The sequence below is a fragment of the Simochromis diagramma genome, unplaced genomic scaffold, assembly GCF_900408965.1.
Source record: "Simochromis diagramma unplaced genomic scaffold, fSimDia1.1 OVJJ01000457.1, whole genome shotgun sequence".
Lineage (NCBI taxonomy): Eukaryota > Metazoa > Chordata > Actinopteri > Cichliformes > Cichlidae > Simochromis > Simochromis diagramma.
Window position 1 is genome coordinate 1,453,316 of NW_024387277.1, and position 16,431 is coordinate 1,469,746.

The 16,431-nt window shown below is 38.4% G+C and overlaps 2 protein-coding genes across 3 annotated transcripts in view; one reads left to right on the forward strand and one right to left on the reverse strand.

The window, feature by feature from the left end:
- LOC120715717 (protein-glutamine gamma-glutamyltransferase 2-like) overlaps nt 1-16,431 on the forward strand; it is a 51,089-nt gene that overhangs the window by 24,893 nt on the left and 9,765 nt on the right. Inside the window, exons 1-9 of one of the 2 annotated variants that reach the window (XM_040002809.1) lie at nt 10,110-10,210; nt 12,301-12,468; nt 12,882-13,133; nt 13,333-13,451; nt 14,520-14,648; nt 14,820-14,997; nt 15,103-15,238; nt 15,464-15,573; nt 15,729-15,844. In XM_040002809.1, the coding sequence (XP_039858743.1) occupies nt 10,201-10,210; nt 12,301-12,468; nt 12,882-13,133; nt 13,333-13,451; nt 14,520-14,648; nt 14,820-14,997; nt 15,103-15,238; nt 15,464-15,573; nt 15,729-15,844 (1,218 nt within the window). In that variant the 5' untranslated portion in view covers nt 10,110-10,200. Of the gene's footprint in view, nt 1-10,109; nt 10,211-12,300; nt 12,469-12,881; nt 13,134-13,332; nt 13,452-14,519; nt 14,649-14,819; nt 14,998-15,102; nt 15,239-15,463; nt 15,574-15,728; nt 15,845-16,431 lie in introns of those variants that run through there. The other variant, XM_040002808.1, reaches the window with a different exon arrangement.
- Nucleotides 1,382-16,431, reverse strand: part of LOC120715719 (protein-glutamine gamma-glutamyltransferase E-like) — a 17,659-nt gene continuing 2,609 nt past the window's right edge. The window contains exons 3-6 of the mRNA XM_040002812.1: nt 3,945-4,119; nt 3,572-3,726; nt 3,138-3,271; nt 1,382-2,187 (exon numbers count right to left, since the gene is read on the reverse strand). Of these exons, the coding sequence (XP_039858746.1) occupies nt 2,037-2,187; nt 3,138-3,271; nt 3,572-3,726; nt 3,945-4,119 (615 nt within the window). The 3' untranslated portion in view covers nt 1,382-2,036. The remainder of the gene's footprint in view (nt 2,188-3,137; nt 3,272-3,571; nt 3,727-3,944; nt 4,120-16,431) is intronic.

Below are 16,431 nucleotides of genomic sequence, written 5' to 3' on the forward strand. Positions count from 1 at the left end.
AAAAAAAAAAAAAAAAAAAAAGTAGTTAGTCATTACAACAAGTGTTTGTGAACTAAATCAAGAATGCGGGACACTGTTTGCCCGTGATTTGGAGAGCCCAGCGCTGCTCCCGACGAAGGGAAAACCAATTTTGCAGGGGAGACGTACCTTGGCACTTGTGCAGGTGAAACCAAAGGGCAGACATGCTTCACCATATTTTCTAGTCTTTGGCTTAGAATGAAGTTGGTTTGGAAACATATTCAGCTATGCGCCATCTCCTGCTTTGCGTTTCTGTGGCCGCCCCATGCTAGCAGTGTCCAAGCATCGTTGTTTTTGGTTTTTTTCCCTTTTCATGCCGTGCCCCCCTGCAATGGCTCTGCACTTTGGGAAGGTCTGCATTACTGCATGCTATATTATCATGGCATTTGATGGCTCACCTGGTCTTGCTCCACAATCGGTGTTCCCCTTATTCTCATGCAAAGCTCTGTAGTGCCTAAGCATGGATGAGGTGTTGTTGTTATATCCCAGCTCCCTGGCACATAGCAAACACTTCACCAGACAGCTTAACATAAATTTTATTGCACCATCAGTATTATGAAAATAAATCTTCTGTAGAAATTTACATACCTTGTTGGGAGATATAAGATCAAAATGTTCCCACACAGGGGAGGACATCCTCCTCTTCTTAGCTGGCTCCATTCTCTCCTGACTTTCTCTCCTCACTCTCCTAAACCCTCCAACTCTCTCCAAACGGTCTCCAACTCTCTCTAAACACCCACATTTTGAATGGAGTCTGAGGGGTTTATATCGCTGTCATAGCTTGTGGCAAAGTTTGAACCACTTCCTGAACCAGTCACGTGGTACAGCCGGGCAGCGAGGCTTCGGACGTCATCATTTTCAGCTCCTCCCATAAATGAAGCAAGCCACAATACGCGCATCACGGAAACGCCCCCTCCATTACTCGACACAAGCTTTGAAGCCTCGATACAGAACGTCACATCACTAGTTTTGAGTTTACTCCCCGTTTATGAATCCTGCTTTTGGGTCCTACCTCCTGCCTGCCACTCTGCAAACCATGACAAAGACAAAAATATATTTTATTTTAATTGGTTACCAACAGATAAATTGTTGTACTAGCCTTAAAGAAAAAAAAACTTGCGTTTGAGTGAAACGTCATCACAGTTTGTTAATTTTTAATTAAACTATGGAAAAAGTGATGTTCCCAGAACAGGCCATGAATGTATCCTGGGAATTAGGAGTGTATATAAGACAATAAAGAGAAACACTGTTTTTATTTGTTGTTACCTTTAATATATCCCATTACATTGTTTTTGAGTATTTGATTACACACAGAGGTCTTTGAATTTAAATATGCATTTTTTTTTTTTTTTTTTTTTTTTTAAATGGTAACTACAGATATGATATTTGCATTCAAAGGACAATAATTTGTTATTAGCACTGGACTGTCCATAAACAGCACTGGGATCAAATTGTTGCTCACCAGAATATTTCCATAATATTTTTTTTATTCTGCTAATGTGGATCATTTCCCTCTCAAGCTTTTAGTTGTATAATCTGGAGTGAAATTTCCAGCCTAAAATGTTGTTTCGGTTCATCACCGTTATATTCAAATTTGTTACAGAGATGAGATAAATGTTTATAACATGTTTCAAAATACAGCTTCATAATTTTCCCACAATCATTTAAACCCAATAATAATTAATGCACAAACAGAGAAAAGCTACAAAGCAATATCAGGAAATCGTTTTTCTCCCTCTTCTTTTATTAAAATGATTACATTACTCATTAATTATTAATTATGGTAACTGTTAGTCCCAAAGCATATCCCCGAAAATGTTGGGCAGTTTGCATCTTTGAAATAAAAAATCTACTTGATTATATCCCAGCCAGTGGAAAAAAACAAACAAAACCTTGACTATGGATAGTAACGTTACTGTGGATGATAGTTATAACAAGGTGTAGTAGATTAATCTATCCCAGTTTAAACTAAATAAAGAAACAGAAACACACAGGGAGCTGTAAATGAAACCAGAGCTTCATGGTTTAACGTCAACGATGCAGGAGCTCTTTATGTCTCTGAAGCTGCTGCAGTCGAAGTCAGCAACCACGGTCTTCAGTCCAGCTCTGTAGGGAGTCGTGGTAATCTTGAGCTTCAGTGTGGCCTTTGGCTCTACCTCACCCAGGTCACTGTAAATAGAAAAACATTATTAATTTTTTTATTTTACTTCAAGCCGTGTTTGGATGAGAACCTAGGCTATTTAAGCCAACTTAGCTTGGGGGGGAAATAAAGGAAAACTGTTGCCTAGCTTTAGCTAAACTCTTTACAAAAGCAGTCTGTAAGCAGTAATTAGGATTAACATACTGTTTCTTTTTATTTTTATCTTTATGCAAAATGGAATTGTGAGCTGGAACTATTTATTGGTGAACAACACTTGGTGGCACTACCAACAACATAGCACTGTAAGTTAGAAATGTTTCTTTTCTTTTGAAGACTGGAGGAAAAAAGAAAATTTAGATTTGTTTAGAGCACTAAAATATGCAGCATGAATCAAAATCTGAAAGTCTTTTGTGGCCACTTCAATTCTTTGAAACACAACTTTAATCAAAACAAAAGGCTACGTATACAAAAATGAGTAGTTAATGGATTATTTCTCTCGTTATTTCCTTTTTGAAGATTAATTCTTTCTCTGTGGCAACATATCAGACACGTGGCAGACAAACGATGGCTTGAATTAAATAAGTTAAAGTTACAAGAAAATTTCCATGAATTTGTTTCATCTTTACACAAGCATCAATAGTTTATGGTTTAAAGGTGTTGTTTTAAAGATATTTTACATAATGAGGTTACTGCATTAACATCAATATTAAACCAAATGAAAATGAGTGAACTGGCAGAGTACAAGGAAAATAAAGAGGTTTTTTTTAACCAGTATTATTGAACTGCTGAGATGATGAAATTAAATCTGACTAGAATCAATATTTGTTTTTGTAACTCTCACATAGAAAGCAAATTACTGTTTCACAAAAAGCATCTGGTTGAAGATGGGAAATATTATCATTAGCTCCAGACAATCACATTGTTCCTTATACCCTGTGATTGTAATGAGTTAGATTGTATGTTAAGTCTCAGTACTGACCTTTGTATATAGTCTGATTTAAAAAGGCCACATCCAATGACTGTCAGGGAGCAGTTTCTCAGCCTCTCATTGAGCGGGTTTTTAAATTCCACCTCCAATGTCATTTCACGGTTCACATGGACTGGATACAAAACCTAAAAGAAGCACAGATATAGTACAGCATTAATGTGCAGCAAATTATAGAACAAAGTCCAGAATTTTCAGAATCTCATAGAACCTGTTCATCAACTGAGTTCAGGTGAAGCTTTTTTTGACTGTCAAATAACCAATCAGCAGTTATCGTTGTAAGGCCATGCGACACAGCCAGTCTACCGTATACCATGAACACATACTTTGTTACCAAGTAATGACATTAGTTTGAATCTGCTTTCACTTCCTGTGTTATAAAATCACACACTTCCTTATATTACACACAAAATTAGGATTTTAATGACCTTCATGGAGATGACTGGTTGCTCTAGGGTGATGTTGGTCTCAGTCTGGTAGTATTCATCACTGTCACTGGCCACTGCTGAAACCTTTATGCTGTCGCAGTTCACCATATATTTACTGTAATCTGCAAAGGGGATCTGGATAGGTATGGCCACATCTGTAGGACATACAGTGAGAGGCAGGAATGTGAGAACTGATCCAGAGATTCATGGTATCATCAGGAAACTTTAATTTCTTGTTTCTTTCTAATTTCTTTCATTTCTGAGACTTGGGGTGCAGTTTGAAGTAGCAGCCTCAAATCATAGAAATCTATCATTTCTTTTTTTTCAAATAAATTACAATGCTGAATAAAATTGTAAGATAAGAACTGCAGACCTTGTCCAGACAGAAGTGTCACGTGCTGCACTTTGTTCAGGATGTTGTCCGCTGGATTGCCAGTGTACCTCATGGCCTGAGCGTTGACACGGACAGACAACACCTTATTGGTGTGATCCTTACTGCTCAGCTTGAGCCTCAGTTTAATGTCCTGGCCATTTATCGCCTTGGTCTCCTGGTGTTGAAGTTACATTGAAAGTTATGTTGAAACCAAGCACACCATTGTTTTTCTTGTGACATTACCAATAAGTTTGATGTGTCACATGACCCTCTTCCTATGGAAAAAAACAAAAGTTGTATCCAAGATTGCTGACTTCTAATTGGCCACCATGGTCACCACCCATCTTGAGGAGTTTGCCCCCTCACATATACTAATGTGCCACAAACAGGACTTTAATATCACCAACCATCCCCATGTTATTACGGTGTATCCATATAAATGGCCCACCCTGTACATCAGTGTGACAGGTTGAAGGACTACTGTTGAAGGACTACTGCATATAAAACTGTTCAGTTAATACAAATTCATATTAGTTAATGTAAAGACAAAAATAATGTAAATATGGTAAGAAAATGGTTAAGAGGTTATTTTTTTCATCTTATATTAATGGCTTTCATGTTACTTAAGAGAACTGCAATCTATACATCACTGATTGGCTAGTAAGCCTATTCTGGGATCGATTTGTAGTGTCTCTAATCTCCTATAGGGGCTTTTGTAGCATTCTCCTCACTGCAATAAACGACTGCACGAGAGACGCAAGTCATAATCAACTCTCGTGATTCTTTCCCCCCCCTTTTTCAGGGGTGTAGCATCAGCGGGGATTCTGCACAACACTCCTATAGTCAAAACTGTGAAGAAGTGGACTAACGCAGCAAAGCAGGAACTGTAGGACTGTTTTGACTGCACTGATTGTGGTGACAGGGCCCTGTACAAGCAGGCCAGGAACACACTGACCAGGGAGATCAAAGCAGCCAAAAGGATCTACTCCCAGAAGCTAAAAGAACGGCTCTCAGCCAACAACCCTGCGTCAGTGTAGAGGGGCCTGCAGGAAATCACCGACTACAGACACTCCCCACCCCCTGTGGAAGCAAACTAAGACCTGGCAGATGGGCTGATGGCCATCCGTCGGCTCTTTGTTACTTTGGAAACATGGCTTGAACAATTTCTCTTCAACGACGTAATCTGATATCAACTGATCTCTTTACCCGTCGGCTTCCCGTGGCTGACATGCGACCGGCTATTGCAGATAATAATACAACAGCTTCTTGCCATTTTTTGCTTCTTTTTATCGCTGTGTAACCGATTTCAATTGAAAGCCTGTGTGCGCTAGTACCTCTTGCCACGACTTCCCAGAATCCTTTGCGGTTTTACCCCTGAATGACGTCACATTTTCAATCTCTATAGAGATTGAAAATGTGACGTAAAACCGCAAAGGATTGTGGGTACGAGTGGGCACACAGGCTTCACATGAAAACAGTCACACAGCAATAAAAAGAAAGACAAAGAATGGCAAGAAGCTGTTGTATTATTAACTGCAATAGCCGGTTGCATGTCAGCCACGGGAAGCCGACGGGTAAAGAGATCAGTTGTTATCGGATTACGTCGTGGAAGAGAAATTGTTTAAGCCATGTTTTCCGAAGTAACAAGGAGCCGACGGATGGCCTGGATTGCAGCCATTCTAAGACCAAATATAACGTCCCAGAACACTCCAGCTCACATGTTAGTCTGCTCCAAGCATTTCCACAAAGGTCAGTCTTCTGCTGTAGTTATTACGTAATTTATCAACATAATTGTTGATGTAGGTGACAAATAAGTCTCATATGATTTGAATTGAATTTGTTGCGCTATGCTGCTTGTTCATGTGGCTTTGTGGGCTGGTAATGTTTTGTTGTGTTTTGTAGGAGAAACCAGACTACAAAATGCAGTTTTGGATAACTATTGATCAGTAAATAATTAAGCAGTCATTTCAAGTATTAAAAAGAAAACACCAGCTTAAATTAGAGCTTCACAAAAATCAGGAAGAGCTGTCGTTCATTGGGGGGAAACATAAAGGAGACTAATGATATCCAGTGGAGGTGTGGCAATGCTCATTTTTGTCTGTTGATTTTAAAATAGAGCTAAGTGTGGCTGTGTGTTTGTATAGGTGTTTGTTTATTTCCATGTTTCAGCTTTTTTGATTTACTGGGTATGAGTATTTGTAGGTGAAAGACTGTTGTGTGTGGGAAGGGCACAAAGTGGAGGCCAGACAGGTGAGCCCATTTACATCCACTTATCAAGGGCCTGAATTTGGGGATACTAAGGGTTTATTTGAAATGTTATTTTTCCAGGGAGGAATGATTGTGCAGCATACATCTTTAAAAAGCAAGTATTGTTGGGGGGGGGGCTTTTCCATCCATAGGAGGTCAAAAGTACAAAGCATCTGGATGGTGCACATCAGATGCTTTTGATAGACATCAGTATTCAACATGATTTCTTGAGGTAGAGAAATTAATTAATCTATTTGATAATTAGAGGTGGGTTGCATGAATAAGAATCTGAAAGGGAGCATGACAAAGAGCATTGATATTTAAAGCATGCAAAGTGAAGGCTGATTCTCAAAGCAGATGGGCGAGAAGAAGATTGGACTAGAGCAGGGATCGGCAACCTGTGGCTCTTTAGTCCTTATAGTGCGGCTCCGCGTGGTTTGGGAAAATAAATTAGAAGTATTTAGCTGAAGTGTATTTTATTTATGTTAGTTCTTTTTTAACGTGTAGTTCTAAATTGTTAGATTATTGTGATATTGAAATATAAAAATATACATCTCTTTATTGACCACTTTTCACACATGGTTGCTGTACGCATACAGCCGGCTGTAGCTTTGCAGCTCACAGCTCGACACACACCAACACAACAGCACAGATAGCACAGACGTTAAGGGGGCGAGGCGTGATTGCAGGTGCCGCTCAGGTGCGTCCGCATCCCCTGCAGCGGTGCTGCAGACCACGCCCCGCCACACACATTTATCAGGTAAAAAACATATTTAGGCAGAATTTTGCAAATATCTATTTTTCTTTTTTAGCAGCATAGTTTTAGTTCAGCTGGGTGTCTTTCCTTTTGTTATATTTCTTTAAGAGTTCAAAATGTGTTCATTACATAAATAAAATGTAATTTTCTCTGTAGCACTTCATGGATTTCATAAGCAACACACCTTATTTGCTCTGTGGATTCTTTTAAAAAGCAGTTAAAAACTTTTCTGTTCAAACAAGCCTTTTGTTGATCTACATATTTTATATTCTTTACATTATTTACATTTGATCTTTTACATTGTGTATAATGTCTATTGATTGTATTGTTTATTTTAATATTTGTGTACAGCGCTTTGTGACTGCCTGTCTGTGAAAAGCGCTTAATAAATAAACTTTACTTACTTTAGTTGTTCATACAAAGCATAAAGGTAAAAAAAACCCAATATATACAGCGTTATCTGCATTTTAAATGTTAAAAAGTATTTGCGGCTCCCAGTGTTTTCTTTTGCGTGGAAACCGGGTCCAAGTGGCTCTTTGGGTGTTAAAGGTTGCAGACCCCTGGACTAGAGTAATGATGTCAGTACTGAGTTTGACAGCATGGGAAAGTGATAGTGGTGTAAAGCATTCCCTTATCAAACACACATTAACCCCTTTTATGCCCCTGAGCATTTTGACTGTCATTGCCTTACTTTTTGAAACATAATGAATGCAAGACCTAAAAACGGTGTATGGTGACTTCACAAGTTAGACCCACCTTAACTTCTGCTTTATTTTCTTTCTAGATGAGGATAATCTCATACTTGCAAGTGAGACTAAGCGGTAAATGAGGTGTCTGGAAAGTCAATCACTGCTGAGCAATCAATATTCACAAATTACTAAATTCCACTTTTAAATCAACCCCGGTGAACTTTCATTTCTCCTGTCAACACCAACTGGTCAGAGCACATAGCTGCCCCTCCCCGATCCTGGTTCTACTGGTGGTTTGACCTTAAGATGATAGTTGTTATGATTGGCAATATAAAAATAGATACAAACTGAACTAAAAATTGTTAAATTTAATAAAATTCAGTTGTACTTAATTTGTATTAATTCTCAGTTCATTTCATTGACAGTTGGACAGCAATTAAAACGAAAGTTTTTCTGTTTAAGTAGAACTAGCTGAGCTGGTTTGGTGATATGGTTGTTTGTCGTCTGGTATTCATTCTCAGAATATCAAACTCACCTGGATTCTTGTCTGACTGCAAACTTTAACTGTCAGGAAAAATCTCTGAAAAAGTGAAAATGTAGCAGACACCACGCCTATGGCTTTAAGCCTGATGCCCTCCAGATAAACACCTGCTGGTGAAAGCCAAGCACAAAAGGCTTCAATCAATTTTTCTTATCAATGCATCTTTTTCTCTTGGTGGACTAATAATACAGTAGTACTGTGTGAAAGCATTGAGCTACCTGTAGTTTCTTTATGTTTAGCTAGGAAAAAGGGAAATATGTGCATTGAATTGTGTGCAAACGTACATGGAAATAGACGATATACTGCAAAAAGAGTTTGCACAACTCTAATGACCTTGAACATCAACACAGCCTGCAATATAAATGTCTCCAAGTAGTGTTCAGGAATATCTCTTCAAGCTTCTTGAAAGACATTCAAATCTCTTTTTTGCCTTTTGTCCTGTTCTTTGTCAACACACTGCATTGGTAGTGTGTTAGGAATAATTGGGCCACATTTGGTAACATTTGCGTGGGAACGTTCTTATCCTGTGCAAAGAGTAAAACTAAAAATAGGCCACGACATAAAAATACTGTCAGATTTATGAAATTTTTGTTTTCACCCTCGTGTGTATGTCAATAAATCAGAATTGTTTGGAACCAACAGCCTTGTAGAATCTGTATACTGCCCCACAGCAGTTTCTCTGTATAACAACACGTTTATTTCCAGGTGAAGCAAAGAAAGTGGTGAGATGAGAGACAAGATAAGACAAGAGATCATGGAATATGTTTCAGTTGACAAATGCTTCATGGTCACAGCTGCAGTGATGCAGATGTCGCACCGGTCTGTTGTGGTGAAGACAGAGCTCAGCATAAAAGTAAAGCTGTTGATTTACTGGTCGATACGTCCCCTGTGCTTTCCCTAAGTGATAGTATTTTGTTTTCCTTTATATGCCTTTTTAAAATATATAATTACAGGATCTGACCTACTTACTACTGTCACCAAGTGCTTGCTCATAGGGGGTTGTCTGCTTGTTGTTGTTTTTTTTTCTCCACTCTGTTTTATAGGCTCTTTACCTTTCAATATAAAGCGTGTAAAGTATAAAGTGCCTTAATTTTGACAATATGAAAATAAAATGAAATAAAATTTTTAAAAATTCAATTCAATTGATTTGTATTAACTCTCAACTCATCACACTGACAGTTTGTTAATAACTAAAACTAAAGTTTATCTGTTTAAGTAGAACTAGCTGAGCTGGTTTGGTGATATGGTTGTTTGTCGTCTGGTATTCATTCTTAGAATATCAAACTCATCTGGATTCTTGTCTGACTGCATACTTTAACTATCGGGAAAAATCTCTGAAAAAGTGAAAATGTAGCAGACACCACACCTATGGCTTTAAAGCTTTTGCCCTCCAGATAAACACCTGCTGATTAAAGCCGAGCACAAAAGGCTTCAATTCAGTTTTTTTTAATCAATGTGTCTTTTTTTTTTCTCTTGGTGGACTAATAATACAGTAGTACTGTGTGAAAGCATTGAGCTACCTGTAGTTTCTTTATGTTTAGCTAGGAAAAAGGGAAATATGTGCATTGAATTGTGTGCAAACGCAGCCTGCAATTTTTCTTATAATGTCTAGTTTTCAAAGCAGTTTTTTGTATGCTGGCTGCCTTTTGTCTTGTTCTTTAGGAATAATTGGGCCTCATTTGCTAACATTTGCATGGAAACGTTCCTACCCTGTGCAAAATAAATAACAACACCTCCAGGTGAAGCAAAGAAAGTGGAAAATGTCTCTCTTTGAAAAAACTTGCCCAACAAACTGTAGAAAACATTCCTCCTGAAACAGATTGTTTGACCACATTTTTTGAAAGAAAGATGTCTTTTCAACAACCTGTTTCAACAAGAATTTTTTTGTCATTAAGTAGGTCACAGCCTGTATCTTTGGGTCTTTAAAAGGCAGGAGGCTACAGAATTCTCTACTCCGTTTTCAGAGCCGAGCTGTTGCTTTCCAAACCTGAAACTGCTGTGATTCCTCCAATAACTGAGACGATGGCGAACAGTGAGTAGAAATTATATATTTATATAATTGAATTATCAATATATATAAATGACAGTACATTTGGAACAGATACAGTTTGTCTGAAATTACATAAAATGTGGAAATATAATCCACATTTTACATTTTTGGTTAAAATTTTCATCAGTACAGAGGAGAGATCTTGGAGGTTCTGTCATGATGTGGGGCTGCATTTTAACCATTGATGTTGGCATTTTTGGAGTTATGAAAAAAAAACAAACGGCAGCCTGGCTGCCTCAGGAATTTAAACACGAGTCTTTAAAATTAAGTACTACTACTATTTTTAATAATAATAACAATATTAACTACAGTTATTGTTGTTATTGTCAAAACACTATAAACCACAAAATGCTCAGAATTACAACAAAAAGCATATAAAGAAAACTAAATATTATCACTTAGAGAAAGCACAGCCACCCTTTGGAAGACTTCTTTCAGCCACTACACAAAGCTGGTGACCACTGGTCAGATCAACCAGTAAATCAACAGCTTTACTTTGACACTGAGCTCTCTCTTCACCACAACAGACCAGCACATGGTCACATGGTCACATCTGCATCACTGCAGCTGTGACCATGAAACATTTGTCAATTGAAACATATTCCATGATCTCTTATCTTATCTCAACAAGGCTGTTGGTTCCAAACAATTCTGATTTATTGACATACACACGAGGGTGAAAACAAAAATTTCATAAATCTGACAGTATTTTTATGTCGTGGCCTATTTTTAGTTTAGAAATTGGGGTGGGGCAGTGTACATATGTAACAAAGCTATTGGTTCCAAGCAATTTAAATTTATGACATATGCACTGTGCTGAGAACAAAATATATGGGTACGCATGTTTCATAAATCTGACAGTATTTTTGTGTGCTGGGATTTTTTTTATTTATTTTCATTTTTTGCACAGGGTAAGAATGTTAGCAAATGAGGCCCAATTATTCATAATGTACTACCAATGCAGTGTGATGACAAAGAACAGGACAAAAGGCAGCCAGCATACAAAAAAGAGCTTGTCTTTCAAGAAGCTCGAAGAGATATTCCTGAACACTATTTGGAGACATTATAAAAAAGATTGCAGGCTGTGTTGATGTTCAAGGTCATTAAAGTTGTCCAAACTCTTTTTGCAGTATATCGTCTATTTCCATGTACGTTTGCACACAATTCTATGCACATATTTCCCTTTTTCCTAGCTAAACATAAAGAAACTACAGGTAGCTCAATGCTTTCACACAGTACTACTGTATTATTAGTCCACCAAGAGAAAAAGATGCATTGATAAAAAAAAATTGATTGAAGCCTTTTGTGCTTGGCTTTCACCAGCAGGTGTTTATCTGGAGGGCATCAGGCTTAAAGCCATAGGCGTGGTGTCTGCTACATTTTCACTTTTTCAGAGATTTTTCCTGACAGTTAAAGTTTGCAGTCAGACAAGAATCCAGATGAGTTTGATATTCTGAGAATGAATACCAGACGACAAACAACCATATCACCAAACCAGCCGTACACCAACTACTTAAGGTCAAACCACCAGTAGAACCAGGATCAGGGAGGGACAGCTATGTGCTCCGACCAGTTGGTGGTAACGGGAGAAATGAAAGTTCACCGGGGTTGATTTAAAAGTGGAATTTAGTAATTAGTGAATATTGATTGCTAATCATTGAATCTCTAAAAAAAAATCATTTTGTTCTCACAGATGTTTGAAAACACTTGAAAATTATTAAATCTTTTACAAATGTTCATGTTTTCACAGTTTTCAAAAGCCCTTAATATGTGAAAGGGGCACTAACAACTTAAATAAATAACAACTTAAAAAGAGGTCATTGCAGAGGAATTTATGATCAAAACTGAGATATTTTTGAGATAATTTGAATATTTTTGAATCCTAGAAGAGTTAAAAACAGTAAGATAGGAAACCTGTGACTAAAATGCCATCACTACCATTTCTGAATTATAACTTCCTGTAAAACTTCAAGCTTGCCAGTTAACAAAGGCTTTTCATGTCATACTTATAGTTGCTTTTGTGGCTCTCTAAGATAATTACATTTGTGCTCATGTTGTGTTTTTTGTTGCAGAAATTAAAAAGGTGAATTTTCACTGCGTGACTAACAACACTGCTCATCGCACCATTGAAATTTCAAGAAATCAGCTGATTGTTAGGCGGGGCCAGCCCTTCCTGCTGACCCTGGAAATGGCTCAGCCATTCAGTGTTGGGGACACACTCCTGCTCACTGTGGAGACAGGTAGCCACTTGAACTGGTTTTAAAAGCCAATCTTTCTGCCACACTGTTTGTCATCACATCACATGCTTCAAAACATTAAAATAGTGCACTGATAAATAAATATATTACAATATAGTGTTTAAAAGTTCTTAATATGGTAAAGTGTCCATACAGGAGTTAAATAACATTATATTTGAACTCAACAATTAACATAACACACGTGTAACTCTACAACATATCCTTTTTATATACTCCAGCTTATTGACAGTCTATTATGGTTAGGCTCTGGTTAACAGCCATTGCCTAATCATAGTCGTCAGTGACCTGGTGGAAGTAAAGCGGTTAAGTAGAGTTTTTTGAAGAAAACAACAAAATAAAACTGACTGATCGCTGAAGTGTAACAAGTGCTCTTCCCCACTTCTTCCTTACGTCAGGTCCTGCTCCATCAGAAAGACATGGAACACGTTCTCAGTTTGGTAACCCGTCTCCCAGGTATACCACTGATGCCAAAGCAATATGGAGGTATGAGGTTGACAGGAGTGCTGTGCTGGATAAGGGCATTGTGGCCCTCTCCTTGACCCCACCAATTCATGCTCCTGTGGGGAAATACTCCCTGTCTGCAAGAACAGATGGTAAAACAATCAGTCTGGGAACCTTGGTGGTGCTCTTCAACCCCTGGTGCTCTGGTGAGAAACAGTGTTTTAGTCCTGATAAGTAAAACAAAAGAAAAAGAAAAATGACAGACAATCTGTAACTAATAGAAGTTATTATCTATAGATAGAGGTTTTTGTTGTGTTTTTGATATATGAACTTACCATAGAAGCTGAGTCAGTGTGCTAATAAAATTGCTAAAGATGCTTGCATTATATTTGCATGTGTCTGCAGGTGACTGGGTGTATCTCCCTGATGAAGGAGAAAGACAGGAATATGTGATGAATGAAGGGGGAACCGTCTACGCAGGAACATCAGACTACATAGGCTCACGGCCCTGGATCTTTGGACAGGTCAGCACCAGAGTGCTGCCATGCTTATGCTGCCATATTTGGCCAGTATTCTGAAGGTTACGCAAAATTGAATGTTCCACAGGCCCCGCTGGTTTAGAGACTTATTCCTCATGAAGAAAGCAAGACAATGACGGAACCGGGTTTTACATGCTAGCAAGGGAGGCTGGTCGGAACCAGGTCTTGGAGCTAAACGCTCCTCACCTGTCTCCTAGCCAGCATCAAATAAACAGCCTTCCTTGCTGCCTTTTATTGAAAACAGTTACAGTACACACAAGCACCACCCATTGTAAAAGCCCCCTATGGTTCTAAAAGATAAGGCACTATGTGTGTATGTGTGTGCACGTGTAAGCACGTGTATGTATGTGTGTGTATGCATGTGAGAGAATGTGTGTGTGTATGCATGTGAGTGTGTGTGTTTGTGTTTGGGGGTGCGTTTGTGTGACCTCCTGCTTACCAAAAGGGTAATAAAAGCAGGAAGCTTACTAACCAAGAAAACAAAACCCTCACATAGATGTCCCTATAATAAAACACTACAGCCTCACCCACCATTTAACAGGCTGGAGAGGTGGTCAGAGACAAAGGAATGTCTTTGATCATACAGTTTGAACTAAGACTTACAAATTTAAGTAACACAATGACAACATTTAACAATTTGACTCTAACATGATATTGTTATTTTTCTGTTGATTACAGGTGACTTCTTTTATCAGACTAACAATATTGATGTTTCCATGATGCAGTCACTGGAAGGCAATTGTTAATAATTTTCGATGTAAAACTTAAAATTATTGATGTTGGTCCAAAATAATAATCATGCAGCAATACGCACCAGTAACATATTCTGTTTGAAATCCACATTAGTTTTATTTTTCTACAAGAGAATTAAGAACATTAAAGTTTACCGTTTAATTTGAAAAATATTTGATACACCGTGTCATAACAAAAGTGGTGTTTGAGCTTCTGACTGGTCACAAATTCATGACAAAGATCCCTAATCTGACAGCCAAATTAATAATAAATTATTTCCTGCAATTGGTACTGTAGCTCTAACTTGTGCTTCTTACCCAGTTCGAGGAGGAAATGGTGGACATTTGTCTCAAAATATTGGATGCCAACCTTGAACACAGAGAAGACCCAGCTGGTGACACATCTGCTCGTTATAACCCCATCTATGTTAGCCGTGTGATCAGTGCAATGGTAGGACCTAAATTTACATACATTACAATCTACATTTAACACTTCATTTAAAAACTTACAAGTTAAGTTTTTAATGCTACCTGTTGTAACAATAATAATAATAATATAAACCAAATTTACTCTTGTGCAACCAATGGATGAGCAAGAACGCAGCATTTGTCTGATTTGCAGATCAACTCCAGTGATGATGAAGGTGTACTAGTGGGACGCTGGGATGGAAACTATAGTGATGGATGCAGCCCCACCCGCTGGACTAGCAGCGTTAGCATCCTTCAGCGCTGGTTTCAAAACCGCTGCAATCCTGTTAAGTACGGACAGTGCTGGGTGTTCGCTGCCGTAATGTGTACAGGTACTGCGAATACTGTGTTGTTTATGTGTAGGACAGTGTCGCCATGAACTTTAATCAAGACCGAGACGTCATTTGACTTGATCATTTTGTTGTCTGTGATTTCAGTGATGCGATTCTTTGGTATTCCATGCCGTGTCGTCACCAACTTTCAATCTGGTCACGACTCAAACAGTAGCCTGACTATTGATGAATATTATAATGACTGTGGAGTCCGTAGCAAGGAGGCCTCCGAAAGTGTCTGGTAAGACATTCAGACAGTCATTCAGATGTGCAAGTAAACTGAAACCTTTATTATTGTTTTCTTGCTGTTTGAGTTTTGAGGCCTGACTTGAAAAGGAACACGAACGTCTGTTAAAGTTACATATTGATAATACTAATGATATATTTTCACACAGACAGAGCTATTAGATTATGCAATTTAAAAACGTCTGCGATATAAACTGGAAAGTTTACCTTTCTTGTGCAGGAACTTCCATGTGTGGGTGGAGGGATGGATGAAACGACCAGACCTCATGAAAGGTGATATTTATGATGGCTGGCAGGTCTTGGATCCCACTCCACAGGAAGAAAGTGAAGGTAAAAACTATTTAGTTTTTGTTTAGAAATGAATTCACTGAGACAGATGCACAAAATAATGATTCCAATGAGAAGTACAAACAATTATTTTGTTGGTTCTTTAAAAACGTTTTTGTTACATTTGTAAAAGTCAGACTTTGCTTTTGCTGCTCCAGGTGTATTCTGCTGTGGTCCAGCCCCAGTCAACGCTATCCTACGTGGTGACACAGACGTCAAGTATGATGTACCATTTGTCTACGCTGAGGTCAACGCTGACATTGTCAAATGGAGGGTCTGTACTAGTGCTATAGTGTTATAAAATAACTAGCTATATACTATACAGTCTGTCTATACAATCTGTATTTCTACCTTTTATCTGAAGAATGAACTCTTTCAGCTCTTTTAAACTCAGTTTTAACCCTAATCCTAACCTTAAAAGATCTGGTACCTACCATTTTTATCAAGTTTTCCCTATTATATGTTATTGTTATTGATACGTCTTCCACAGAGGAAGCAGAATCAGGGGATGATGGAAATGACCTGTTCATCACCGGGAGTAAGGTCACTGAGGCAGTTAAAAAACAACTTAGTGGCAGGGTCCCTGGGGTGGATGAGGTTCACCCTGAGTTCCCGAAGGCTCTGGATGTTTTAGGGCTGTTTTGGTCAACACGCCTCAACAATGGAGATCAGGGTACTTCTGGATTAACAGACTGGTGTGGTGGTTCCCATTATCAAGAAGGGGAACAGAGGGTGTGCTACAACTGTAGAAGGATCACACTCCTCAGCCTCTGCTAGAAAGTCTATGCCAAGGTGCTGGAAAGGAGTGTCTGTCCGTTAGTTGAATCTCGGATACAGAAGGAAAAATGTGTTTTCATTCAA